General features: G+C 41.2%; 1 protein-coding gene across 1 annotated transcript in view; it reads left to right on the forward strand.

Moving 5' to 3' along the window:
• CNTNAP2 (contactin associated protein 2) overlaps nt 1-27,939 on the forward strand; it is a 1,845,032-nt gene that overhangs the window by 1,669,844 nt on the left and 147,249 nt on the right. The window contains exon 18 of the mRNA XM_059712082.1: nt 1,033-1,269. Within this exon, the coding sequence (XP_059568065.1) occupies nt 1,033-1,269 (237 nt within the window). The remainder of the gene's footprint in view (nt 1-1,032; nt 1,270-27,939) is intronic.

The raw sequence follows: 27,939 nt of genomic DNA on the forward strand, positions 1-27,939 counted from the left end.
AAAGCATAGCTAAGGTCATTACAGACACAATTAAACCCACCTCCATATAATGCTCCAACTAATCCTTCAATGAAATTGGTTAGGAATATTTTAATATGCCCATGGACCTCCATTTAACTCTGTAACTGACTCCAGAAATCACAATGAACTTGCTCTTTGTGCTGTATGTCTAACAGTGACATTTAGACAAAAGCAATGAAATTTGACCTGACTTGGTAATAAATGTGGTGTGGTTGACTTTTGTGAAAAAGTATTAATTCCAACTTCCAACCACTGCAGACAAGGACCTTGGAATCCTTACCATGAACTCCGCAGCAAAGCATTCCATGAGACAACCACATTTCAAATGGGCTTATCCCTTCCAACTAATTGACTTGATAACTGTGTTAATATACTCATGTCTCTCTGTCAATAGATAGTGGAACTGAAGGACATGAGATCAAAGAACAAAAAAAAAACACAGAGATTTCTATAAACTTCTTTTCTATAGGAAACTAGATAAGACTTCCAAAACAACTTATATATTTTTGTGTATCCCCAAACATTTTATTTCTGTAGCTAAATGATTGCATCTCAGAAGACAGCCTCTTTTAATTCGGGATTATAGCTTTAAGGAAGAAAGCATCTAGTTTCTCTATTAAGCAAGACCCAGTTGAAAGTGAGCATGCCAGTCTGGGCAGCTTGACTCAGTGGTTGAGCATCGACCTATGAACCAGGAGGTCATGCTTCCATTTTTGGTCAGGGCACATGCCTGGGTTGCCAGCTCAATCCCCAGTGTTGACATGCAGGAGGCAGCCAATTGATTCTCTCTCTCTCTCTCTCTCTCTCTCTCTCTCTCTCTCTCTCTCTCTCCTACTACTACTACTACTCTCTGAAATCAATAAAAATATTTTTTTTAAAGAAAGAAAATGAACGTGCTAGCTGTGCTTGGCCGTCTCATCTCCTTCCACAATTGTTCAAGGCATGATGAATGAAAACAGAGCTATAGCAGAGGTTCCACCATCTAAGCTGCATGCCTTCTGTCATTCCCAGGTGGTGCTGGAGGTCAGCAGGGCTTCCTGGGCTGCATCCGCTCCCTGAGGATGAATGGGGTGACCCTGGATCTGGAGGAAAGAGCAAAGGTCACTTCCGGGTTTAAATCCGGGTGCTCAGGCCACTGCACCAGTTATGGGGCTAACTGTGAGAATGGAGGCAAATGCATAGAGAAATACCATGGTTACTCCTGTGACTGCTCCAACACGGCATATGATGGAACATTTTGCAACAAAGGTAAGGCAGAACCAGTTTCTGGTCATGTTTACAGATCTCTTTAAGCCTAAATCATCTGCATAATGATTTCTCAGCTGCACAAAGAGCACCTTTATTCTCAAAATGTCCAGAATTCTTCTCCCACCTTAGGTAGGGAGTTTCCATCAGTCCCTAATCTGATATTTAATACGATGAGATAAGAGAAGCTTTGAGTGAGGTGCAGAATTTCCCCCAGATTCCAACAAACTGTGCACTGACTACAACATCACCAAGCAAATAGCTATGTCACACCTTCATGCTGAGTGAGAGTCAGTGGTCTCTGAAAAGGGACTCAGGCCTGACTCTCCCACTTAGAGACATCAGAGGGGTCAACACACTGGACGAACAGGTTGCCAAAGGGTTCAGTGAATGCAACCCAGGGTCTTGACACCCATCCCACCCTCACCTCTGGTTGCTAAGAGACTGGATTCAAGCTGGACTTCCAAGAAAGCAACTTTGTCTGGTTACTATCATTGTGACTCTTACACAGGATCCTCTGTGGGTAGTTCTCAGACTCAGTTATACTGCAGGAAACATGAGACCCCACGTCTAATCATTCAGCTCAAAGCATCTGTTATTTTATTATTTTCAGTCTTGAGTGATTTCTTTTATCCTCGGGAAAGTCTGCAGAGCCAGTCAGCAGACTACAAGAGCCTGGTGCACAGGCATGTTGTCATACACTTTGGGGTCCAGTGTGACCAGAAAAAAATCACTCAACTGAATGCAACCTGGGCTGCATTCCCTTCCCATAAGTAAGCAAGAGGGCTGGAGAGAAGCAGACTGGTCCCATTCCTGAGCTACACCTGAAATGCATGTGAATCTCTCTGCTCTTTCTAAATGAATGTGCAGCCTTTGGATAACATTTTCTGCACATGGTTGGTATGTCTCTTCATAAGAAGCTTTACATAAGCAGCCTATTCATACTCTTGGAAATACATACAGGGAGATTGTGTTGGCATTATTCACACCATATGCCACCCAGGAGGAGGAATTATTCCACAACATTCTCTGTACATCCAGGCTACTGTCTGGCGGTACTGTCATATGAGCACACAAATGAGGTCAAACAGGGCTTGAAGAATGAGCACGAAATGACAGCTGAGGCAGGAAGGAACACCACCGCTGAATAATGCTGCTGCACATTAATGGGGTGACTCCAGGGCGTCTTTCTGCTCGGGACCACATGGTTCCATGATTTTCCTGTGGCACACAATGGGATGGGTTTGCAGAACACATTAATTTTGCAATTGTAGAAATGACAGTCTTGCAATTACTATTTGTTGTGCTTGATGCTAATTTAATGCAGTCATTCCATTGCCAAAGTGATGTCTGAATGCAGTCAAGTGAGCGCTAATGCCTGAGAGATTTCACTCATGAGTACCCATTTAAAGAAAATTGCGGGTCCCTTCTTTTTGGAGAGTTAGATTATACATGGTAGTTCATACAAAAGCACTGGGGTTAATAAGCAATATTCACAAATAGAAGGGCAGCTTTGCCCATTAAAGTCAAATGAAGCCTGTGGGTGTCCTTTGACCTTTTCTCAAAGGGTTTACACAAAAGACACCTAAATATTCTTAGTGTCTGTTGAGCTGGAGGAGTTTACATTTGACTCAATTAGTGGCTAGAGCCAAAAAAAAATTAAATAAAAAACTTCAGAACATATTTGGAAAGTATTTGTGGGCATGCTTCTGAGTCCAGACAAGTTTCTTCTTGACTTGGGAGAACAATGGTGCTGCTGGTCAGAGGAATCTTGCAGCCTCCTGGGAAAGTGTTGTCTGCAGTAAGGCAAGCTCGCTCATGGACCGGGATCTTCCCTCTCAAACCTCCAGCCATGTACCCCTCTGTTCAGGCCCCCACCTCTCAGGTATCCTGGTGTTTACACAGCAGCTTCTGTGACCAAACCCTCACAGTGGGGCTGCAGCAAATAGCTTGGCTTCTAGAAAGAGCATCCATAGTCACCCACCAACAAAAGAGCTCATGAAAGTCCTTGGCAGGCCTTCCTTTGATATCACAGGTCTGTGCCTCTGAATGTGGAGTTAATGTTCACAATATTTAGTTAAGTGAATAAAGCAAGTCCTAACACCACACACAGCCTGATTTGTTTATACAAAATCACACACACACACACACACACACACACACACACACACACACACACACAGAAGCAAACTGTGAGAAAGCACACCAAAATATTAATTGTCATTATTTTTAGAGGAGGGTGAAAACACCAGTATTTATTTTCATTCCTTTTTTGCTACATTTTCTACTCTTTACTCACTGATGTGTCACCTCTAACCTCATTTTTGCCTCTTTTGTGGAAGAACAGTACTAAGAGTTATTCAAGAGTCAACTATTTCTAGTCAGAAAATATCTAGTTATAAACCAGAAATCATCAAACCATCTAATCCTACTATCTGGAATGGAGTAGCATCTCAGATGGGAAGTGCATATAATTAAATTACCCATGAACTATATCCATCTCTCAATACATTTAAGAGAGCCCAGTTGTTCACAAGCCTCCAAAGCAATCACCCTTCATACAGGCACTACAAGAAGAATTGCCCTGTTGGGACCAAGTTGTATGAGAATAAAAGCTTGAGATACTTGTATCACACTCAGCCATGTGAGAGGCTCACAGTGGGACAGGCAGGGAACCCAACACAGTCCGAGGGGGCACATCAGCCAGGTCTCTCCCCTCTCTCCTGCTTGGATGAGGCCATCCAGGGTAATGGTGGCAAATGACCCACACCATTTATACACTCTCTGTGTCCTCTCTCTCTCCCCCTCTTCTCCTCCCTCTCCCTTCCTCCCTCCTTCTTTCTCTCCCCCCTCCCTTTTTTTTCTCTTGGCCATATTTAGGTGTAAGCTGTATTCTTTTATTGACTTATTTAACAAACATTTGGCAAACACCTAATATGTCTGGTAGCCTTCAATGTGTGCTTGAGTTTGCCTATATTGAAATTTTCAAAACATCTCAGTGGTTTATGGATAAGAAATCAGGAAAGTCTAGAGAACATGGACGCAGTGGATGAGAATTAGCTGAAAACAGTGTGTCATTATGGCCCCTTCACTGAGACAAGTTTCACAGAAACTTATCATCAGTTGGCACAAAAATATCTTCTAATTCACTTGCCTGCACATTTTTATGTTCGTCTGCTAAAACAGAATTGCAGTTGAAAAATACATATCTTTAAGTACTCTGAAACCATTTTTTGAGCTTAGGGAGTTCTGTTTTCTTCCCAAACATTTGCTTGTCACCCATATAGGCCAAAATTAGAAGAGCCAAAGTCACAGGACTGCAGAGTAAGAGTGATGGATGGATGCTTCAATAATTATAGTTATCATCATTTATAGTCACAATACACAGCACCCCATTGGATCCAACTACATCTCCTTCTCTCCCTATGAGAATCATGGCATGAACTAACATTTTATGATTTGTGTTATTAATGTGCTAGAAGAAACTGTTTATGGCCAACTCAAGTTTAGAAAATACATGATGGAAGCAGATGTGGGTTTGAATCCAGCTTCCTCACAGGCCAGTTGTGTAACCTCAAGCAAATTGCTTAATTCTATTTGGCCTCCTCTTTAGAAATACATACATAATACCTACTTCTTCATCCCGTGGTGAGGATCCTAGAGAATAATTAGAACAGATTTCCAAATAGAGATCCTGGCACACATCAATCTAACAGCAGATGTCACTTGTCACTCTCAGCACTCCCCTTTTGGGTTTGTGTTTTTGTTTTTATTTTAAATCACCTCACTATTTAGTCCTTCCCTAAAAGCTTTAAATGCCAGATGGCTCACTGGCATTTCAGTCACCTCTGAGTACTGGATTGTCACTCTGCTACTTCAGGAACAAAGACAGTGTTGTAAAACATCAACTTGACTTAATTATGGTCACAGTGATAGTATTCTGAAGGTGAAACTGAGATTTCCGACACCTAAGCCCTGATGGACTGAAGAACATGCGGATTATCTGGAAGACATAGTTGGAGACAACAATCACCACATCCCAGGGGTCCTGCCCAGTAGTGCAATTCCTGGTGCAAAGTATCCATCCCTGTCAAGAGCCAACTTGGGTGCCTTGGCAACTGCTATGGCCCTTCATAATACAAAGCCCATCAGAAGACAGAAAGCATTGAAAGAATCCAGGACTCTATTCTGCTAGAAGGAGACCTCTCACTCAAGTCCAAGGTAAACCTCTCTAAGGGAGAAAGGATTTCCCACCTTGCCTCCTAGAGGAATGTTCTATAGCAGGTGAAAGAGGAGAATTTGTCCAAAGAGCTCTAACATTTCTTCTCATGGCTCCAGGCACAGCCCAGGGAGCAGAGTGTGTCTATAGGCTACCTTTTCAGAGCAGGTTTGAAAGCCTTTTAGGAAAAATTAATTAATAAAAAATGTTATAAACAAGTGAAGGGGAAAAAGAAGAGAAATATTGGAGTTCTGCATCTTAGAATCTCATCCCTATATGAAACTGGTTTAGCTGTTGTCAACATTGGCCATTTTTGCTCAGGTCTTCTAGTAAATACCCAGTCTTGACCCCAGCTGGGAGGAGAGTTTCACACCAGCTTTTCACGAGCTTCTTATTCATTTCCAGTTGAAACAGGAGGCTTTCTGGTTTGGATGATGGTCCAAAGGAACTAGACTTCTTTTTCCTCTTCCTCTTAGTGTTATTCAAGAAGGGGAAAGATTCCTTCTCTTTTCATATGTTTCTTGAATCTTCAGACCTTAAGGTGTAACTTAAAAATATCATGAAAACATATGAAGATAATCTGATTAAAAGCTTTTAAAAAAGAAAAGAGAGAATGTCCTAGCCAGTTTGGCTCAGTGGATGGAGCATTGGCCTGGGGACTAAAGGGTCCTGGGTTCGATTCTGGTCAAGGGCACATGCCTGGGTTGCAGGCTTGATCCCCAGTAGGGGGCATGCAGGAGGCAGCCAGTTGATGTTTTGCTCTCACATAGATGTTTCTTTCTCTCCCTCTCCCTTCCTCTCTTTCTAAAAATCAAAAATATTTTTTAAAGCCATCAGGAACAGTGCTCAGAACTTTTCTGTCCACGTTGGTAGTATTGCCATAACTGAGAGCAGAGAGCTCTGCCGGCCCCCTATTTACATGAGCAGTTGCCCACATCTCTGTATAGCAGTGACGTGCATTGTCTGGAAGCTCAGTGATTCAAAGTTCAGCCTAGCCTGCAGACCTCAGAGCTACACTATTTCATGGCCTGCTGCTGTGATCATAGTTAGTCCAGCAGGTGAACGCCGTGGCCCTGGTTAAATCCAGTCTGTATCATGGAATCACCATGAATCTTTTGTCCGGGAACACCATTAATGCAGCAAGCACCCTTGAGATTAAATCAGGGTGGATTCAGAAGCATCCTCATAGGGTTATTATTGAGGTCTTTAGAAAATCATATTGGTTCCTTGAATAATTATAGAGTTTCAAGAAATAAAAAGTGACTGCTCTATTCTAGAAACCTTTTTTTATAATTTTCCCCTTTCCCCAAGTGGATAACGGCCTCTTTGCCCCTCCCACCGCCACATTAAGGATGACAACTCCAGTTCCCATTAATGAGTTCAGGTATTTCTCATTTTTAATCGTAACGTAACCCAAATATTTGCACAATCCAGTGCTAGTCACTCCTTAGTTTTCAGAATCAGAGATTAATAAGGTTATAAGTAAAATTCTTTCTAAAACTTTACTAATTGAAGTAATCTAATTTAAATCCCTTTTAAGTAGGTCTGTTCTAGTCTGTTGCCTTCTATAATTCCTTAATAAATGTCTCTTAAAATGGAATCTTGCAAATTCAGTTAAAAATATAAATGAAGTCCAATAAATCAAATTAAAACAGTAGACCAAGTTGTAAATTTCAAACTAGTGTATAGGTCCCCCTTCTGTTAAATAAGAGAAAATGTTATCTCGTGTGACCTTGTAAAGTGCCTATAGAATCATAAGCCACAATACTTCATAACATCTTTAAAAATATCAAGGAATATTTCAAGCAGTTTTATTTCTATTCCTATAATGAATTTGTCATTGTTCAGACTTTCAGCTTTTGCCCTAACATTCAAATGTCATTGGGTTACTTATTTCAACAATTCTTCAATTACTCTTGAATTGTTAAGGGTTTGTGAAGCTCTTTTTGTCAGAAAATCAAAGTATCTCATGGTTGAAATGATATTACATTGTATGTAACTGACATTTTACTGAACACTTCCTTTTATGCCAGACACTAAACTAAGTTTATTCACAATAGCTTCCCTTATTTATTCATCACAGCAAATTTGAGATGTAGGTGTTAGTGCTCTGATTTTTGAAAATGAAGGAACTGAGACTTCTAAAAGTTTCTTATCTGAAGACACCTGGCTGGTCAATGACAGATTGGAATTGGAACCCTAAGGCCCTGATTCCAAGCCTGGTGTTTTCTCTACCATGTACACACCAGCATCGCGTTCTTTTCATGTCACCATCACTGAGTGGGAGCCAAGCTGTGCTTGATAGAGGACTCGAGAGCACATGGGGTGGCCTGCTCCAGATTTGGGTGTGTCTGACACCTAGAGAGCTTCTCTTACCTTTCACCTTCATCAACATTAAAGACAGAAAATGTCTTCTGGAAAACTCAGTGTATATCAGCTCTGGGTTCCAATCACTGCGGGCTTAAGAGCTCAGGGACATCCAGGCACCCTCAGAACTCAGGGACATCCATGCATCCTCAGAACTCAGGGACATCCATGCACCTTCAGAACTCAGGGACATCCATGCATCCTCAGAACTCAGGGACATCCAGGCATCCTCAGAACTCAGGGACATCCAGGCACCCTCAGAACTCAGGGACATCCAGGCATCCTCAGAACTCAGGGACATCCAGGCATCCTCAGAACTCAGGGCTATGCATGCACCTTCAGATTCCCGAACTCCAGGGATATAAATAAAATCACCTCACGTAAACTTGATCAGTTCCCCACTCTTTCCTTTGCTGAAGGCTCAGTGGACCCTAATGCTGAGATGCTCACGGACAAGGATGATGTGATCACAGGCTCAACTGCCAGAGACCATTCCACCAATCCCCTTAGAAGGCCTTGAAATAATCAACTCTAAATAATGTGAAGTTTACAAAAATAATGCTATCTTTTCTCACATAGTGCCTTCATGATTTCAGCTGAAACTCTATACATTTCTTTCATGAATATAAAAGGAAGCAATATAATTAATTGTCCAGGGTAATTTACTCCTAAATATCTCATATTTTCAGCTGCACCAAAAGCAGGTCTGTTCACCACCATCCACATTGCCCATGAGCACTTTATCCCGTCTACATGGCACCCTTCCCTTGGTGGAGGTTCTGTGTGTAATGGCACATTAGTGATTCCATGGATAGAGGCCAATACATCCTGCACATTTGTCTCTCTTTCTATACCATACATACCACCATGAAGGCTGAGTACAGGACTAAGTCCCAAAAGTTCTGAATAATTTTCCCTTCTTCCTTTGCCTTTCTTCCCGGGGCTCTTTGTGTGGCTGAGTAAACACACACACACTCCACAGAAAAACAGAGCCAGAGTTGAATTGGACCTTTCTAACAATAGGTCACAGATAACAAGCTATTACTTTGTATTTTATGGCACCACCCACATACCATATCCATGATTTTGTGTTAACAGTAGAGAAGACATTTCACTACAAATATATAATGTGAGAGCTGGAACAAGGGGCATGGTGGGTTTGACAAAAGAAATTCTTCTGATGTGAGAGAGCACTCTAGACTGCTTTTTACAAAGAAAATGATTTTCTGGATAAATACAGGCTGTGCCCTGTTAGTTTTCTTATTTCTGAGATTCATGCTTTGAGTTACTGGTTGATGGCTACTGAAGGATCACAGAATCTCTGTTTTAGTCCGGAGGCAGCACTGTAATGAATCTACTCCAGTGATTGAAATTCAATCAAAACCCAAACAAAACATGGAAATTACCAAAATAATTACCAGACACATCTGGTCAGTTACAGCTGCCTGCTCACCTTGTTGCATAGTTGTTAGAGAGGAATTTGGTCTACAACTGTGCGCATTGCTGTGGTGCAGCCCAAGCACCTGCCTTCCCCTTGCACAGCAACACTCTGATCGCTGCATGAGCTCTCTGTCCTCGGGCCAAAGGATAAAGTAAACATTATGGCACAAAATAAAAAAATTATTCTCTAGACAAATTAAAAATGTTATTCTCTAAAGAATAAAAGAATTCACAAGCAGCTTATAGCCAGCAAGCATCCTAGAAATCAGGGTAGGTATCTTCGACTGTTTGGGCTGCTATAACAAAATGTCATAGGCTGGGTAGCTTGTAAGCAACAGAAACTTATTTCTCACAGTTCTGGAGGCTAGAACTCCCAGATTAGGGTGCCAGCATTGTCTGGTGAGGGTTCTCTTCTGGGCCACAAACTTAGTGTTATATCTTCACATGGCAGAAGGGACTAGGAGGCTCTGTAGTCTCTTTAATAGACAATTGTTCCATTCATGAGGGCTCCACCCTCATGACCTAATCATCTCCCAAAGACATCACTTTCTAATACTATCACTTTAAGGGTGAGGATTCCAACATGTGAATTTGCGGGGAGGGACACAAACAGCCAGGTCATCACAGTAGGTATCCCCTTTTATAAAAACAAACCACATAAGTAAATAGCTGCCCTTGCCCAGTTTACTGACCCCACCCTCACCCCAGTTTGCGTACACACACACACACACACACACACACATACTCACACACGCTACCAGAGTTTCTCACTACCGTTACTTTGGAGGGAATAGTTGAAATTTTTTATATTACCCTTGCAGAGAATCTGTGGGTTCAGAAGGAAGAGATTGTGGAAGAATATGAATAGTTTAAGGAATGCACTTAGAGACTAGCCACTTTCAACCCAAAATCATTTTGAGCTGTATGACTGCTCACTCTCTTTCCTGTGGCCTGATAGTCTACTGGCATCATTGGAGTTAGCAGAAGTGGGTCTGGGAGGGGGCGAGACCCCTGACTGTGCATTGAGGCATTAAGGTGCATCCTCACGGAGCCACGTGTAATTTAGGAGTGAGGAAGGCATTGGACAAGCTTCAGGGAGGTAGTTACAGTGACTCCTGTGAGGACAGAGAGCTGATGGGCTTTAGAAGAGGCTGGAAGGACATCTTAGGAGGGAGAGGTGGTCAGTGCCGCTCTTCTTCTCTCACCATCTGCCTGAGGCCAGTCCTGCACTGGCCAAGAGAGAGGAAACTTACCCTCACTCCTTCTGCAGCTCAGATCCAGAAATTAGGCTGATTGTATTAGTGCTATAACGTAGTTACATTACCAAATAAATAATCTTTAGTTATTAATTCTTGTTAGAATATTGGAAATACTGTAGGAAAATGTATTCTGAATTCCTAAATCAATGTATACTGTTAGAATTACTATGGATCATTCTGTACCTGGCATTAGCATATATAGCATAAACATTTTTCCTTGAAACCCTTGGTCTTCATGCCCTCCATTAAAAAAGACTGCTTAATATTCTATCCAGTGGATTTGCCAAAATGTATTTAATCTAATGTCACACAAGAGGGAAACGGCAATTTCTGTTTCTGCTCTTGAAATTGTTTCCAATTTTTTTATTGTACATAATACTGCAGTACATATTTTTGTAAATGGCATTTCAGTGTTTTACATTACGACTTGGGCTTGATTTCCATATGGGAGAGGAGGGTTAGAGGTTATAAGTGTTGATGGCTTTTCATACGTGGAGCCAACCAGATTCCCCAAAACGCAGTGCCCATGTCCCAACCCAACATGAGGAAGCCTGGTTCTCAGAACACCAACAGTGTTTCCTCTTTTTCTTTTCTTCATTGTTGTGAATAAGCCAGAAATGGTTCTTTATGATTTAATTCACTCTTCTTTAGCTGCTGAAGAACAAAGAATTTAAAAGGAAGTTCTGGCAAGATCGATGTGTCGCTGAGAGAGGCCCACTCAAGGGCAGCCAAGAGCCTGCACGGGGTCCCATTTGTAACAGTGAAATCACTACCAGGTTGAAAAGTTCCACTTGCTCATGTCCCAGCCTGGTCAGGAGTGGGGATTCCAACCCTTCCAACCCTAACAAAGTCCATCAGAGACTACGCAAAAATGAACTTCAGGGGTCAATAAGACATTATCTATCAAAACGTAACCTATGGCCTGACCGGTTTGGCTCAGTGGATAGAGAGCATCAGCCTGCGTACTGAAGGGTCCTGGGTTCAATTCTGGTCAAGGGCACGTACCTTGGTTGCAGGCATGTATAGGAAGCAACCAATTGATGTGTTTCTCTCACATTGATATCTATCCCTGTCATCCCTCTCTTTTCCACTCTTTCTAAAAATCAATGGAAAAATATCCTTAGGTAAAGATTTTTTAAAAATGTAACCTATGTACATTCTATTTAACCCAGTAATTATACTCAACAAATCTAACCTAGAAAAATACTAGTAAAATACAAATAGACAAGGGTTGGAAAAAGTGGGTTTACAGTTGTTCATATGGAAAAAAACATGCAGGTTATGATTATTACTAATAAATAAATGATAAAACAAAAATACAGTGTTTCGTGTACTCAAAACTGTAAACCTACTTTTTCCCACCCCTGTATGATTGTTTAACCACTTTGCTATACACTTGAAACTAATACAAAATAATATTGAAAATAAACTGTAGTTGAAAAATTTTAAAAGAGAGATGATGGGAAGGAGTGCACAAGCTCAAAATAAATAAAATATAGACAATAATAAAAAAGGAATACTTGCATTCATAAAATCCATAAAAACAGTGACCTTAAATGCCACATTAATATGATTGCTGAAAAATGCAAATAAAAATATAGTAGAATAAAGACACTTTTATTCCTTCTCTCAATGCCACTGATATCAAAAAGAAGGAAATAAAGGACAAAAAAAATGTATTTTCAACAAAATATGGAAATAGCCATTACAACAAACCACAAATTAGGACAAATGAGTTCTAGATACTTTGAAATTTGGCTAAGAATGAGAGAAGAAACAGTGAAATCGAGTTGTCTTTCAACTGATTTTAGAGAGAGATTGGGGGGCGGGGGAGAGAGAAAGAGAAACATTATTGGTTGCCTCCAGCCTGCGCCCCAACCAGGGCTGGGGATCGAACCTGCAACCCAAATACCTGCCCTTGACCAGGAATCTAACCTGAGACCCTTTGGTGTGAGGTCCAGTGCCCTAACCGCTGAGCCACTGGCCAGGCCATCAAGATGCCTTTTAAGATGATTCTAGCCTCAAGTGACCTGTCCTATGTATAAAAGCACTTAACCTTTATTAAGAAACTGCTTTATCTTATTTCATCTTGTGTTATCTCATCCCCAGTTATCTTGTAGGGTGCTGGACATGAGCAGCACTCAGTAGACACCCAGTTAACTGGTGGGAGACTCTGACCATTCCTCCAACCATAACAAGGTCCAGTACTACCTCTTCTAGGCCCCTGGAATAGGTGTAGCTCTCCTTTCTCTTTCTTATGTTTCTCAGGGGTCTGAGCACCTGTCACAGTGTCTGACTGCACATTGCTTCCAGACAAGGGCTGCTGGGGTCCAACCCCAGCATGTCCAGGGGTCCCCAAAGGCGTAGACGGAGTCGGCGAAGAAGAAAGGACATGGAGACAGTGTTCAGTTGATCAGCAGCCTTGCCAGGATCTCTAGCCACAATCTCCAGCCAAGTTCTGGTCCGGATCTCCAGCAAAGTTCTGGTTAGGATCTCCAGCCAGGTTCTGTGTCCATGATCTCTTGCTAGGTTCTCCAGGTTCTTCACCCAGGTTCTGTAGCCATGTTCCCTCGCTAGGTTCTCCAGCCAGGTTCTGTCCAGGTTCTCCAGCCAGGTTCAGTCACCAGGTTCTAGTCAGGTTCTCTTGCCAATTTCTGTAGTCAGGTTCAGTCCAGGATCTATTGCCATGTTCTCTCGCTAGGTTCTGTCTCTAGGTTCTGAGGCCAGTTTCTGTCCAGGATCTTTTGCCATGTTCTCTCCAGCGAAGTTCTTCTGTCTCTAGAGAACGTTCTGTGTAGGTTCTTTCTCCAGGATCTTCATCTAAGTTCTGTGTCCTGTTGTCTTGTTACATCTGTATTTATACCAGTTGATTCCAATCCTATCAATCTCTATTCCAAAGGTTAGGGCGTTTCTTATCTCCATTCCAGGGAGTAAAGATTATGTAGCTTAAGCATGATTGTTAGTAGTTAAAGTGATTAATTACCCACCTGGCACTTAGTTAAGAGGTTTTATTCCCTCCCTAACTTCAGGGGAAAATCCCTACCTGGGGAAACAACCTTTCTCAGAGACCTTGGTTAAAACACATAGTGCCAAGAAGGTGAGCAAACATATTAAGAACAGTATGCCATATATGCCAGATCCCTTGAAACAGCAAGGATGGACCGGCTCCCGGCAAATTCCCCCTTTTTTATTTTTTAAAAGCAGGCATTAAAAAGAAAAACCTGAAATGCTCTCTTGTATCCATTTTAAGAGTGGGATTGGCACTTTCCGCTATTACCTGAGTCCTGATCTATCACCCAGGGAGAGCTTGCCAATCCTGCACTTTCCCGGGGTGGAAAGGCTGCAGTGGGGTTAAGGATAAGGCTCCTTGGGCCTACCTTCTCCCATGCCTCTACATTTACCTTTCCAGCACCTTTCCTTCCTCAGAAAAGCATGGACATATTTCTTGTATAAAATGTTCCATCTGACTGGGAGTAACCTTAACTCCTCTGCTAGCAAGCATATGTGTTAAAAGATCAATACGGAGTCTTTTTTCTTTAGACTCAGTATGGCACATCTTCTTAATGTAAAGATCAATACAGAGTCTTCTTTCTTTGGACTCAGTATGGCACATCTTCTCAATCTAAGTTCTGTACTATCCACCTTCTTACCCTACTTATCCTCTGTAGGGGGGTTTGCAGCACCCTGGTGGAGTCCTATCCGTCCTGAATGTGGGGGTTCTCAATGCGGGGGGGGGGGGGGCTTACCTATGGGAATCCTGTTCCAGGGGTTCCCAAAGGTGTGGACGGAGTTGGCGAAGACTATCCACCCTCTTCCTACGGTGGAGTCCTATCCGTCCCCAGTGCGGGGCACTTACCTAGGGGTCCCTGTTCGGGCGCCAGATGCCGGGGTCCAACCCCAGCAGGTCCAGGGGTCCCCAAAGGTGTGGATGGAGTCGGCGAAGAAGGAATGACACGGAGATAGCATTCAGTTGATCAGCAGCCTAGCCAGGATCTCTAGCCAAGTTCTGGTCAGGATCTCCAGAGAGGTTCTGCTCTTTATTGTCTTGTTACATCCGTATTTATACCAGTTGATTTTAATCCTGTCAATTTCTATTACAAAGGTTAGGGCATTTCTTATCTCCATTCCAGGGAGTAAAGATTATGTAGCTTAAGCATGATTGTTTGTAGTTAAAGTGATTAACTACCCGCCTGGCACTTAGTTAAGGAGTTTCATCCCCTCCCTAACTTCAGGGAAAAATCCCTACCTGGGGAAACAACCTTTCTCAGAGAGGTGACGTTGGTTAAAACACACAGCGCTAAGGGGACCAAACATATTAAGAACAGTATGCTATATACGCCAGGTCCCTTGAAACATATGCTGTGCAAATGTTTCTATCCTGCAGCGACTGTGTCAAGCAGCAAGGATGGACCGGCTTCCGGCAAAGGGCTAAGATGTTTTTATGCCTGTATCCCTAGCCCCAGCACAATGCCTGACACAAAATGGGTCCTTGGTAAATACTTGAAGAAGGAGAACTTTCTAGAACCACCTTTTCAATTGAATCTCTCAGTTCTGAACATTTTTCATGTTAGCTCCCCACCCCTAGAAAAAAATAGGAAGAAAGAAAACAGCCAACTTAAAAGCAGAATGAGGAGGAAGAAAATGGCGGAGGTTTAGACGGACATGTCGGTGCCTTGTCCTGGAGCAGATAAAGGTGAGCAGCTGAAACGGCTAACATACAGCCCGAATAAACAGAGGAGATTCAGCTGCGAGACAGTCTGCACCCAGGAAAGACAGAGAACTCCTAGAAAAAGGGAACGGTTAGAGGCTGAGGCTGAAACCTCTCCAGGTGCGCCGGCTCAGCCGCGAAGACCATGCCATCTTCAGTGGCTGTTACCGGTATCCAGAGACAAGCTACTAACTCGGAAACAATGGCTCTCAAGCAGCGCGACTACGTGAACTCAGAGGAGCTCTGCTTCTCCCCACAGAAAGCAGATCCAAGCAACAGCGGCCTCCTGATCACCACACGCTCTGTCTGAGGAACAGCTGCTGGGTGTGAAGCCTCCCTCCACCAGCCAGAAGAGCCACAACAGCTGTGAACAGCACCCATCAGAGGACCTGCTACCAACAGAGGAGCAGCAGCTACCACACTGCCCAAGGAGCAACCACAGCCCGAAGTGCCACTGCCACCTAGGGAGCAGCCACTGAACGACTCAATATCTATATATGTCAGTGAGATCAAACATGGGTAGACAAAGAAATCCTCAAAGGAAAGAAAAGGAGGACTCGCCAGAAAAGCAGCTAAGTGATACAGAGGCATGCAACATGACAGAAAAAGAATTCAGAATAAGGGTCCTAGAGTGCATAAACCGGATGGAGGAAAAAATCGACAACTTATGCAAGAAGCAAGAAGAAACATGAAAAAATCAACAACTTAAGTAAGACCCAAGAAGAAATGAAGAGCGATATAGCTACAATAAAAAACACCATTGAAAGTATCAACAGTAGACTAGGAGAAGTGGAGGACCAAATTAGTGAATTAGAAGACAAGGAAGCAAAACACACCCAAACTGTACTTCAATTGGAGAAAAAAATTAAAAGACAGGAGGAGAGTCTAAGGGAGCTTTGGGACAACATGAAACGAAACAACATACGAATAATAGGGGTGCCAGAACAACAGAAAGAGGAACAAGGATTAGAAAACCTATTAGAAGAAATAATATCAGAAAACTTCCCTGAGGTGGGGAAGAAAAAAGTCACACAAGCCCAGAGAGTCCCAAACAAGGTGAACCCGAAAAGACCCACACCAAGACACATCATAATTACCATGGCAAATGTTCAGGACAAAGAGAGAATCTTACAGGCTGCAAGAGAGAAACGGAAAGTTACATACAAGGGATCTCCCATTAGATTATCAAATGATTTCTCAACAGAAACACATCAGGCCAGAAAAGAATGGACAGAAATTTACAAAGTGATGCAAAGCAAAGGACTGAATCCAAGAATACTCTATCCAGCAAGGCTATCATTCAAAATTGAAGGGGAAATAAGAAGCTTCACAGACAAAAAAAGGCTACGGGAGTTTACCACCACCAAGCCAGCAATGCAAGAAATGCTAAAGGGACTGGTGTAAAAAGAAGAAATAAAAAGCTCAGAAAGAAAACAGTCACACAAAAAAAGAAATGGCTACAAACAAGTACCTTTCAATAATAACTTTAAATGTAAATGGGCTAAATGCTCCAACCAAAAGACATCGAGTGGCTGAATGGATAAAAAATCATGATCCATACATTTGCTGTCTACAAGAGACCCACCTCATTAGAAGGGACTCACACAGACTGAAAGTGAAGGGATGGAAACATATCTTTCAGGCAAATGGAAAGGAAAAGAAAGCTGGGGTAGCAATACTTATATCGGACAAAATAGACCTCAAAGTGAAGGCCATAACAAGAGATACGGAAGGCCAGTTCATAATACTAAAGGGATCAACACAACAAGAAGATATAACCCTGGTAAACATATATGCACCCAATGCAGGAGCACCCAAATACATAAAAAGAACTACTGGAAGATATCAAAGGAGAGATCGACAACAATACAATCATAGTAGGGGACTTTAATACACCACTGACATCACTGGATAAATCCTCTAGACAAAAAATCAGCAAAGAAACAGCAATCCTAAATGACTCACTAGATCAGGTGGACTTAATTGACATCTTCAGAACACTTCACCCCACAGCCAGGGATTATACATTCTACTCAAGTGCTCATAGGACAGATTCAAAAATAGACCACATATTGGGTCACAAACAAAGTCTCCCCACATTCAAGAAGATTGAAATCATACCAAGCATCTTCTCAGATCACGATGGCATAATATTAGAAATAAACTACAATAAAAACAACCCAAAATACTCAGACACCTGGAAGCTGAATAGCATGTTATTAAATATTGATTGGGTTACCAATGAGATCAAAGAAGAAATTAAAAACATCCTGGAAACTAATGACAATGCAAACACAACAATCCAAAACCTATGGGACGCAATGAAAGCAGTCCTGAGAGGGAAGTTTATAGCTCTACAGGCCTATCTCAACAAACAAGAAAAAATGGTAGTAAATCATCTAAATCTACAGCTCAAAGAATTAGAAAGAGAGCAACAAGAAAAGCCCAGCGTGAGCAGAAGGAAGGAGATAATAAAGATTAGAGCAGAAATAAATGACATAGAGACAAAAAAAACAATACAGAAAATCAATGAAACCAAGAGCTGGTTCTTTGAAAGGATAAACAAGATTGACAAACCTCTAGCCAGACTCACCAAGAAGCAGAGAGAGGGGACCCAAATAAATAAAATCAGAAACGATAGAGGCGAAATAACAACAGACCCCACAGAAATACAAATGATGGTTAAAAAATACTATGGACAGCTCTACTCCAACAAACTACACAACCTGGAGGAAATGGACAAATTCCTAGAAAAATACAACATTCCAAAACTCAATCAGGAAGAATCTAAAAATCTCAACAGGCCAATAACTATGGAAGAAATTGAAGCAGTCATCAAAAAGCTTCCATCAAACAAAAGCCCAGGACCAGACGGCTTCACAGGGGAGTTTTACCAAACATTCAAGGAAGAACTAAAACCTATCCTCCTCAGACTACTACAAAAAATTCAAGAGGAAGGAACACTTCCAAGCTCATTCTATGAAGCCAGCATCACCCTAATACCAAAACCAGGTAAAGACAACACAATGAAAGAGAATTACAGGCCAATATCCCTCATGAACATAGATGCCAAAATCCTCAACAAAATCTTAGCAAATCGGATCCAGCAGTACATCAGAAAGATCATACACCATGACCAAGTAGGATTTATCCCAGGGATGCAAGGATGGTACAATATCCGCAAATCAATAAACGTGATACATCACATAAACAAATTGAAAGAAAAAAACCACATGGTCATATCAATTGATGCAGAGAAAGCATTTGACAAAATTCAACACCCATTTTTGATAAAAACTCTCAGCAAGGTGGGAGTAGAAGGATCATACCTCAACATAATAAAAGCCATATATGACAGGCCCACAGTCAACATCATACTCAACGGACAAAAACTAACACCATTTCCCCTAAGAACAGGAACAAGACAGGGATGCCCCCTCTCACCACTCCTGTTCAACATAGTTCTGGAAGTGTTAGCCATTGCAATTCGGCAAGAAGAAGAAATAAAAGGCATCCAAATTGGAAAAGAGGAAGTAATAGTGTCCTTATTTGCAGACGACATGATATTATACATACAAAACCCTAGAGATTCCATCAAAAAGCTACTAGACTTAATACATGAATTTGGCAATGTAGCAGGATACAAAATTAACCCCAAGAAATCTGAGGCATTTCTATATACCAATAGTGAACTTTCAAAAAGAGAGATTATAAAAACAATCCCATTTACCATTGCACCAAAAAAAATTAAGCTACCTAGGAATAAACTTAACTAAAGAGGTAAAAGACCTCTACTCAGAAAACTACAGGACGTTGAAAAAAGAGATAGAGGAAGACATAAACAGATGGAAGAACATACCGTGTTCATGGATTGGTAGGATCAACATCATTAAAATGTCCGTACTACCCAAAGCAATCTATAAATTCAACGCACTTCCCATTAAAACACCAACGGCATACTTCACAGATCTAGAACGAACTCTCCAAAAGTTCATCTGGAATAAAAAAAGACCCCGAATAGCTGCAGTAATCCTGAGAAAGAACAAAGTAGGTGGGATCTCAATACCAGATATCAAGCTGTATTACAAAGCCACTGTTCTCAAAACTGCCTGGTACTGGCATAAGAACAGACATATAGATCAATGGAATAGAATAGAGAGCCCAGAAATCGACCAGAACCAATATGCTCAATTAATATTTGACAAAGGAGGCAAGAACATGCAATGGAGCCAGGATAGTCTCTTCAATAAATGGTGTTGGGAAAATTGGACAGATATATGCAAGAAAATGAAACTAGACCACCAACTTACACCATACACAAAAATAAACTCAAAATGGATAAAGGACTTAAATGTACGACATGAAACCATAAAAATTCTAGAAGAATCCAAAGGCAACAAAATCTCAGACATATGCCGAAACAATTTCTTCACTGATACAGCTCCTAGGGCACTTGAAACTAAAGAGAAAATGAACAGCCAAAACCGGTTTGGCTCAGTGGATAGAGTGTCGGCCTGCAGACTGAGGGGTCCCAGGTTCGATTCCGGTCAAGGGCATGTGCCTGGGTTGCGGGCACATCCCCAGTGGGAGATGTGCAGGAGGCAGCTGATTGATGTTTCTCTCTCATCGATGTTTCTAACTTTCTATCTCTCTCCCTTCCTCTCTGTGAAAAATCAATAAAATATATTTTAAAAAAAGAAAAAGAAAAGAAACAGATATCCTTTAAAAAAAAAAAAAGAAAATGAACAAATGGGACTACTTCAAAATAAAAAGCTTCTGCACAGCAAAAGAAACCATCAACAAAACAACAAGAAAACCCACTATGTGGGAAAACATATTTGCCAATGTCATATCTGATAAGGGCCTAATCTCCAAAATTTATAGGGAACTCATACAACTTAACAAAAGGAAGATAAACAATCCAATCAAAAAATGGGCAAAGGACCTAAATAGACACCTTTCAAAAGAGGACATTCAGAAAGCCAAGAGACATATGAAAACATGCTCAAAGTCACTAATCATCCGAGAGATGCAAATCAAAACAACAATGAGGTACCATCTCACACCTGTCAGACTGGCTATCATCAACAAATCAACAAACGACAAGTGCTGGAGAGGATGTGGAGAAAAAGGAACACTCGTGCACTGCTGGTGGGAATGCAGACTGGTGCAGCCACTATGGAAGACAGTATGGAGTTTCCTCAAAAAACTAGAAATGGAACTGCCATTTGACCCTGTGATCCCACTTCTAGGAATATATCCCAGGAAACCAGAAACACCAATCAGAAAGGATATATGCACCCCTATGTTCATAGCAGCACAATTCACCATAGCTAAGATCTGGAAGCAGCCTAAGTGCCCATCAGTAGATGAATGGATTAGCAAACTGTGGTACATCTACAGGATGGAATACTATGCTGCTGTAAAAAAGAAGGAACTCCTACCATTTGCAACGGCATGGATGGAACTGGAGAGCATTATGCTAAGTGAAAGAAGCCAGTCAATGAAGGAAAAATACCACGTGATCTCACTCATTCATGGATAATAGAGACCATTATAAACTTTTGAACAGTAATAGATACAGGGGCAGAGCTGCCTCGAACAGATTGTCAAAATGCAGCGGGAAGGCCGGGGAAAGTTGGGGGGCCAGGAGGGAAGGGTATAAGAGATCAACTGAAGGACTTGTATGCATGCATATATGCATAACCAATGGACATGGGACGCTGGGGGGTGGGGGAGGCCAGGGGATAGTCAAGGGCGGGGGGGGGGGGGGAAGACACATATGTAATACCCTTTGTAATACTTTAAGCAATAAAAATAAATAAATAAATAAATAAATAAATAAATAAGCTTATGAATTTAACAATTTAAAAAAAAAAAAGCAGAATGAAAATGGTGAAAGTGATTTCCATAGATTTCCATAGAAGTCTTAGCTGACTGTTTAGAGTTTCCTTCCCTGCAGCATTGAATTCACAGCCTAAATTATAACTAGCTTTTCTGATAACATGAGTATCACAGGCTAATACAATCAATCTTGTTTCAGTGTGTGTCTTTGGGCAATGAAATGTCACAAAGACGTCTCCTGCCTCTTCCTTTGATGCAATTTTTTATAATCTGAGATCCGTGGTGATGGACAACTCCAAAGCTGTGATATTCATTAAATCAGCCAAGTCAGGATGTAATATATCCTATAATTGAGACTCTCATAAAATCGTGCCAGGTACCTGAAGGCCACTCTTATTTCTCCGTTTTCTTGGTATCCTGGACAACTACTTTCCAAGGAATCACTAATATTTCCCCTGGAGTCGAACCATAGAAAAGACCATGGGGAGGGGAAAGGGGGGCTGCTAGGGCATTCAGAGCACGCGATCCTACAAATGCATCCTACCGTCCTGCCAATGGCAGTGGGAATAAGAAATGCCTTCCAAAAAGCACCTACATCAACATTTGACCTGTCAAATCTAATGATCTTTGTCTTGGTCATTGTACTGGGTCTCATGTTAGCTCTGCAAACACTAATGAAAACAAAAGCACAAAGAGCATTTTTAAAGAACTTTTAAAGAACCTCCCATTTGCACACACCTTTACGATTAACTTTCCCCAGAGCTGACCACATTCAGGATCCATTGTCTACTAATTCCAAAGAGCAATCCTAAATGAGGTTTCCCAGATTGTTTTAAATAAGACCTAGCAAGGGAAATAATATTTTGAAAGTATAATTCAGCCGAAACCGGTTTGGCTCAGTGGATAGAGCGTCAGCCTGCGGACTGAAGGGTCCCGGGTTCGATTCCGGTCAAGGGCATGTACCTGGGTCGCGGGCACATCCCCAGTAGGAGATGTGCAGGAGGCAGCTGATCGATGTTTCTCTCTCATCGATGTTTCTAACTCTCTATCTCTCTCCCTTCCTCTCTGTAAAAAATCAATAAAATATATTAAAAAAATAAAAGAAAGAAAGTATAATTCAAATGGCTCATGCCTTAATCTCAAATGAAACAAATCAACCATTAATTAGACCCTTCTGATTCCTGATGTGTCCCGGCATGGAAAAGTTCACAGGGGCAGGATGGAGATGAGCTGAGGAGGTGGGGTGGGCTGGGTTGGAAACTCTCCCCTGGGAGAGGGAGTTGTTGGGAGCAGAATGGTGACTGGCTCCTTGCAGCTGAGATCAGGGAAGTTTTGCAATGATGGCAGTTCACGGCTTGCCAGGCGCTCTCCTAAGCATTCTGCATGTATTCATTCATTCCCTGATTACTAGACCCATTTTATGGACATGAAAACTGATGCATAGAGAAATTAAGGAGTTTGCCTGAGGTTACCCATCTAAGTGGCTGAGTAAGGATTTGGACATAGACAATTTAGCTCTAATGCCTGTCCCCTTAACCTCCGGAGGTAATGAAGGAGCTGCTCTTTCAGGCAGAGGGCAGGGGACAGCTACTGAGCTGTGGGAGCAGGCAATATGCAGAGACACATTGAGGTCCTTCCAGGAAAGTCACAGCTTGCACCAGGATCTGGGCTCAGGGAGAGAATTAGGGAATACCCTTGCTAGAGCTGGGACTCCCCTTTGAGACTGTGCGTCCCTGACTCTGTGAATGCAGGTTCCTAGTGGAAAAAACAATGTTAAATATGAGTCCCGATTTATTTATTTTTTATTAATTTAGTCCCATATGCTACCAAATTAATGTGCATCATAAAATATGCACAAAAGGAAAAATTATCCTCTAACACCAAAAACTTACCATAAACCCACTTCAAATAGTATTCACCTGTACTAGCATGGAAATGTGTGTCCCTGGCCAAAAACATTTTTTTAAAATAATTTGGGTCTAGTTTTATTTGAAGTTTATCAGAATTTCTTGGTCTAGAACCCAGTTTTCATATAATTATTTCCTAATTATTTATGATCATTTATCCAAATATGGATGATTACTTGAAAACAATGCAATGCAAGACCTTTGATGTATTACATAATCCAAAAAGTATATATTAAAACAAAAAAAAGGAACCTTTTAAAAGCCTGCAGCAATACAAAAAAAAAAAAGGTCACCCCATAAGAAAAATTCCCTCTATAACATTGTTTTAAAATCCAGAAACAAAGCCCAAATTTCAATCCATTCTTTAATATTTTTCACAGCAAAACAGCAGCCATTGTACAAAAACCATTGGCGTTCAAACTGTCTAATCTGCCAGTGACAGACCATGTCTCATTCAGGGCAAACATTTATTTTTCTGATCATGGAAATAACACACACGTGCAAAATGAAAAATTAAATTAAAAGAAAGCATTTCAGCAATCCTGAAGGGCTTGAGCCCTCTGACAGCTCATCGTACCCCATCAGCCCATTATTGTCACACTGCTGATGCAGCTAGCTGCCTTTTGAAACCAAGACTAATGGAAAGAGGAGGAGATTAGCAAAGCAGCTTAAACATCTCACCTGAAAAGCTCATTTAAAACTAGGATTTGGTTTTTTGATCTTTAGAACGTAATTTGCACAAGCTAAATTTTAAATATTTTCTGTATATCATTATGATATTGTCACACACATTTTACACATTTTATGTGCCAGAAGCCTTAAAGATCTTCCTGTGCAAATGTTGATATATTGTGACAATTATTTCACGTTTAATATGTAGAGAGGAATAGGGGTTAGCTGATGTCCGTTTTGGAAAACTTTAAAGACTACTGAAGGTTCCAGACATCTTGATTTTAATTAAAGTAAAATGATAAAGTCATTATGTAGTTCAGATGCTGATATCCTAAATAATAATATATATTTACATTAAAGCTAAAATTCTTAAGCAAAACAGTGTCTAATTTGTTGGCTTACCAGTGTTCTAGAGTCTAGAGCTTGTTAATATTCTATTCCTACTTTAAGAATTTAATTGCTCACTTATTCTAAAAGCTGTGTCAAATAAGCTGATGTTAAGTTGGTTTTCACTAAAGCTACTGAGATATCTGCCTCTTCAGAAAATGTATTGATTTTTTTCCCCTGTTTAATAAAAGCAAGTGATATATTAAAAAAAAAAAATAACTAGGGTTCCTGTCAATCATGTCTGGACCATTCCCCTCCATCCTGCACAAAGGAGATTAGTTCTTCCAGCTCCATTTGTGTGGGCACCACTTGGGGTCTCCCTGAAGTGCTGGGGAGACTAGAGGGTTATTTCCTGCTGGCCCACTGGACCCTGAACCCATGTATCCTTTCCCTGCACAAATCTCAACCTGACAGAAACTGTGAAATGAGTTGCCTGACTTCCACATTAAGGGAACAATGTCAAGGTGGCCGATAAGATTGATGATGTTTAGGTTGCCAAACAGGTTGACCTAGGCGACCCAAGCCAGGCCTGTAGCAACCAAGGCTGTTGTCTGCTTCTCAGAGCTCCCACCTCTGGGATGGCAAGTTACAGCCTTGTTCTAGTTTTATTTTGAAGCCTCAGGTTAGGGATGGGCAGCTCGGTGCCATTTGGTTTGGTGGTGATAGATTTGGCAGTGGGAAATTACCCAAGAATTAAAACATCTCTGAGAGTGTTTTATAAAAGTTTGTAAATCATCGGGTACCTAATGTGGATTATTAATTGCCTTATATGCTTTAAAGTGACTCCTTGTCTGGGTGCTTCATTGAGGTGCCTAGTGGTTAAGATAAGTCAGTATCTGCTACAGCCCCTTTAAAATCTCCTGTGTGAAAATAACTGCACTAGGGCTGTGAGGATTGGGGCAGACATGTCCTCCTATGTGTAGCATACCCTAACAGTTTCTTGGGGACATTTTGTTCTTGTGTGTGGATTCTCTATATTAACGCACAGTGGCCATCTTTTCAGATGTGTCCTTGTTAGGCACTGGAACTTACACGAGAACATTGCAGTCCTACCCTTGTCGTGGCAGTCGGTTAAAGCTCCATGGAGTATTTGTGTTCAAAGTGCTAGTGCTAGTTAGAAAACGTGACCTGAATTCACTGCTGCTTCGTGCTTCCGGGAAGCTCTGTAGAGAAAAAACCCATTTAGTACGAGAACCAAGAGGCCGTGCACTGCCCTGGCACTCAGAGCATCATAAAAATATTGATCTCTAAGTCCCGGCTAGAAATTGGTCCAATGTGGGTGCTCAGAGAACACACAGAGGCCATTGAGGAGGGAGTGGAGTGGGCAGCAATGGGAAGAACAGAGGGAAATGCAGTGAGGGAGGCAACAGGGCCTGGGAATGGGGAGAAAAGGCCTAGATCACTAGGGGTAGTAGGTCACGGTAAGAGCGTGGCTTTTGCTCAGAGGAAGACAGAGATCCATTCAAGGGGGTTTTGAGCAGAGGAGTGATGTACGTTATGAAATGATCACTTTGCTAAATTACCTCCACTTTCCTAACCCAGAAAAAAACTATTTTCTAAGCTACTATGCAAATGTCTGATAGTGAGAAATGGCCTGGATTCTAAATGCCACAGTCTTCCATGTATCATCTCCCCAGATTCCTGAAAGAGATAGGTGGGAGGCATATTTTAAGCAACTTCAAGATTTTTTTTTTTACTCTAAGAGCCTTGAACTAGAAATATGAATTTTCAAGTTCCTCTTTGCTTAGGCACATCCAAAGGCCATTACCAGAAATTCTCGTTCCATGGTATGGGATAGAATGTAGGCATCTATGTAGTTAAAAGGATGATTTTAACGCACATATAAAAACCTTACCTCTCCGGAGGCTGGCGGAAACAGCGGACATTGGCAAATGCTTTTATTTTTCTCCTTTCATTCGTTAGGGCTGTGCTGTCCAGTGTGGTAGCTGCTACCTACATGTGGTTATTGAGCACTTGCACTGGGACCAGTTCAAACTGTGATGTGCTAGAAACAGAAAACACTCAGTGGATTTTAAAGATGTTGAATGAAAAAAAATAGGTGTAAAATATGTTTCAGTAATTTCTATATCAATTGCATGTTGAAAGATAATATTTTGGATATACTAAATTAAATACATTATTTAAATTAATTCATGACATTTTCCTTTTTTTACTTTTTTAATGTGGCTACAAGAGAATTTAAGATTATCAGTGTGGCTCATGCTGTATTCCTATTGGACAGTGCTGATGGAGAGCATTTCAAAGACACCTCGGTAGCAGAAACCATAGTCCCCTGCCTGCCAGAGCTTCAAAACATGCCTACCAGGCTCCCACCCTCAGTTTTTAAAAATTAGAAATGCTAAGTTGCTAAGTTGCATTTTTTATATCTTTATTCCAGATAAAGGATGAGTAAAAAAAACATTGGAAGGCAGGACTAGATAATAGTTAATAGTAAGAACTTGCTTGCTGTGACTCCAGGCAAGTTACTTGCCTTCTCTGAGTCTCTGTTCCCTCATCTGTAGAGCCTAGACAATGGCATGTATCCCAAGGTGCTGTAAGGCTAAATAACATCATTTCTAACTTTCTGTAAATGGTAGACGCTCTCAGAATTGGCGCTGAGCTCTAGAGAAAGTGGAGAGGCATCCGATTCAGGTTATGAGACTTAGCGGAAGCAGTGATGCCCCACTTCCCCGCCATCAACAGAGAGGCAGAAGTTCATCGCCTCCCTCACAGCTCCTGAGTTTTCTCTACATTATGCTTCTTTCATCTAATTGGAAATAAACTCTCAGAATGTCAGATTTACATTCAAATATAAGTATGAAAGGATTAAAAAGCAAAATGTCATTTGGAAAGAGTATTTATTTTTATTGATTGATTTTAGAAACAGAATGGAAGGGAGAAAGGGAGAAACATTGATCTGTTGTACTTATTCATGCATTTATTGGTTGATTCTTGTATGTGCCCTGACTAGGGATCGAACCTACAACCTTGGTGTGTCAGGACAATGCTCTAACCATCTGAGCTACCTAGCCAGGGTGAAAAGAGTATTTTTAATAATCAGACTGTGACTGCCATGTGGCTTTCATGATATAGCATGACAAAAGGGAAAGGCATGGGAATCTCTGGCATGAGAAAGGAGGGATGGCCAAAAAGTCTTCAAACACCTCACACTCCAATTGCACTGTTTTACTTGTGACCATTTGTTTTATCATGCTGTTTAAGTTTTTCTACCTTTTGACCTCATACCCATTACCTAATAATGCTCATCATTCTCAAAATATAAAATTTTATGATTACACTATTTTATCTCATTTCTTCCATTGCCAAACACAAGAACTTACTTTTTAAAAAAAAAAAAAAAACTTTCAGGCCGAATTCATTAAACCACATTGTCTTCAAAGGTTTCCCTTTTCTCATAGACACGAGAAGACTCACATAGTTGGTTTTCCTGATTCTCAGGAGACAACCCAGTTAAGCTTAAGCAGGTTTTGTATGCAACCAGGCTTCCTACCCTTCTCCAGGGGGTCAGTTCCAATTAGAATGAAGCCAGGAATGGGCAGGCTTTGTCCATTTTAACACACCATCTCAGGTCTCCATTCTTTCTAAACAAAGGTGCCATTTGAACAAGGCTATGTTTGCAGACATTTCTTTACACTCAGGACTATGGGAAAATGAGAAACTAGAAAGAAGTAACTTTTAAACCTTCCCCAAACTATGGAACAAAAGAAATGGTAAAAGGCAGGGAAATATTCTAGTTTTAAAATGTGATGTATGTGGCTATTGAGCTCTATTTTTGGAACAGAATGTTACAAGCAGAAAAGGCAAATGAATACATTGGAATAGGGACAATCTCACTTCCTGAGCCAGGAT

This window comes from Myotis daubentonii, chromosome 10 (genome assembly GCF_963259705.1).
Source record: "Myotis daubentonii chromosome 10, mMyoDau2.1, whole genome shotgun sequence".
Classification (NCBI taxonomy): Eukaryota; Metazoa; Chordata; class Mammalia; order Chiroptera; family Vespertilionidae; genus Myotis; species Myotis daubentonii.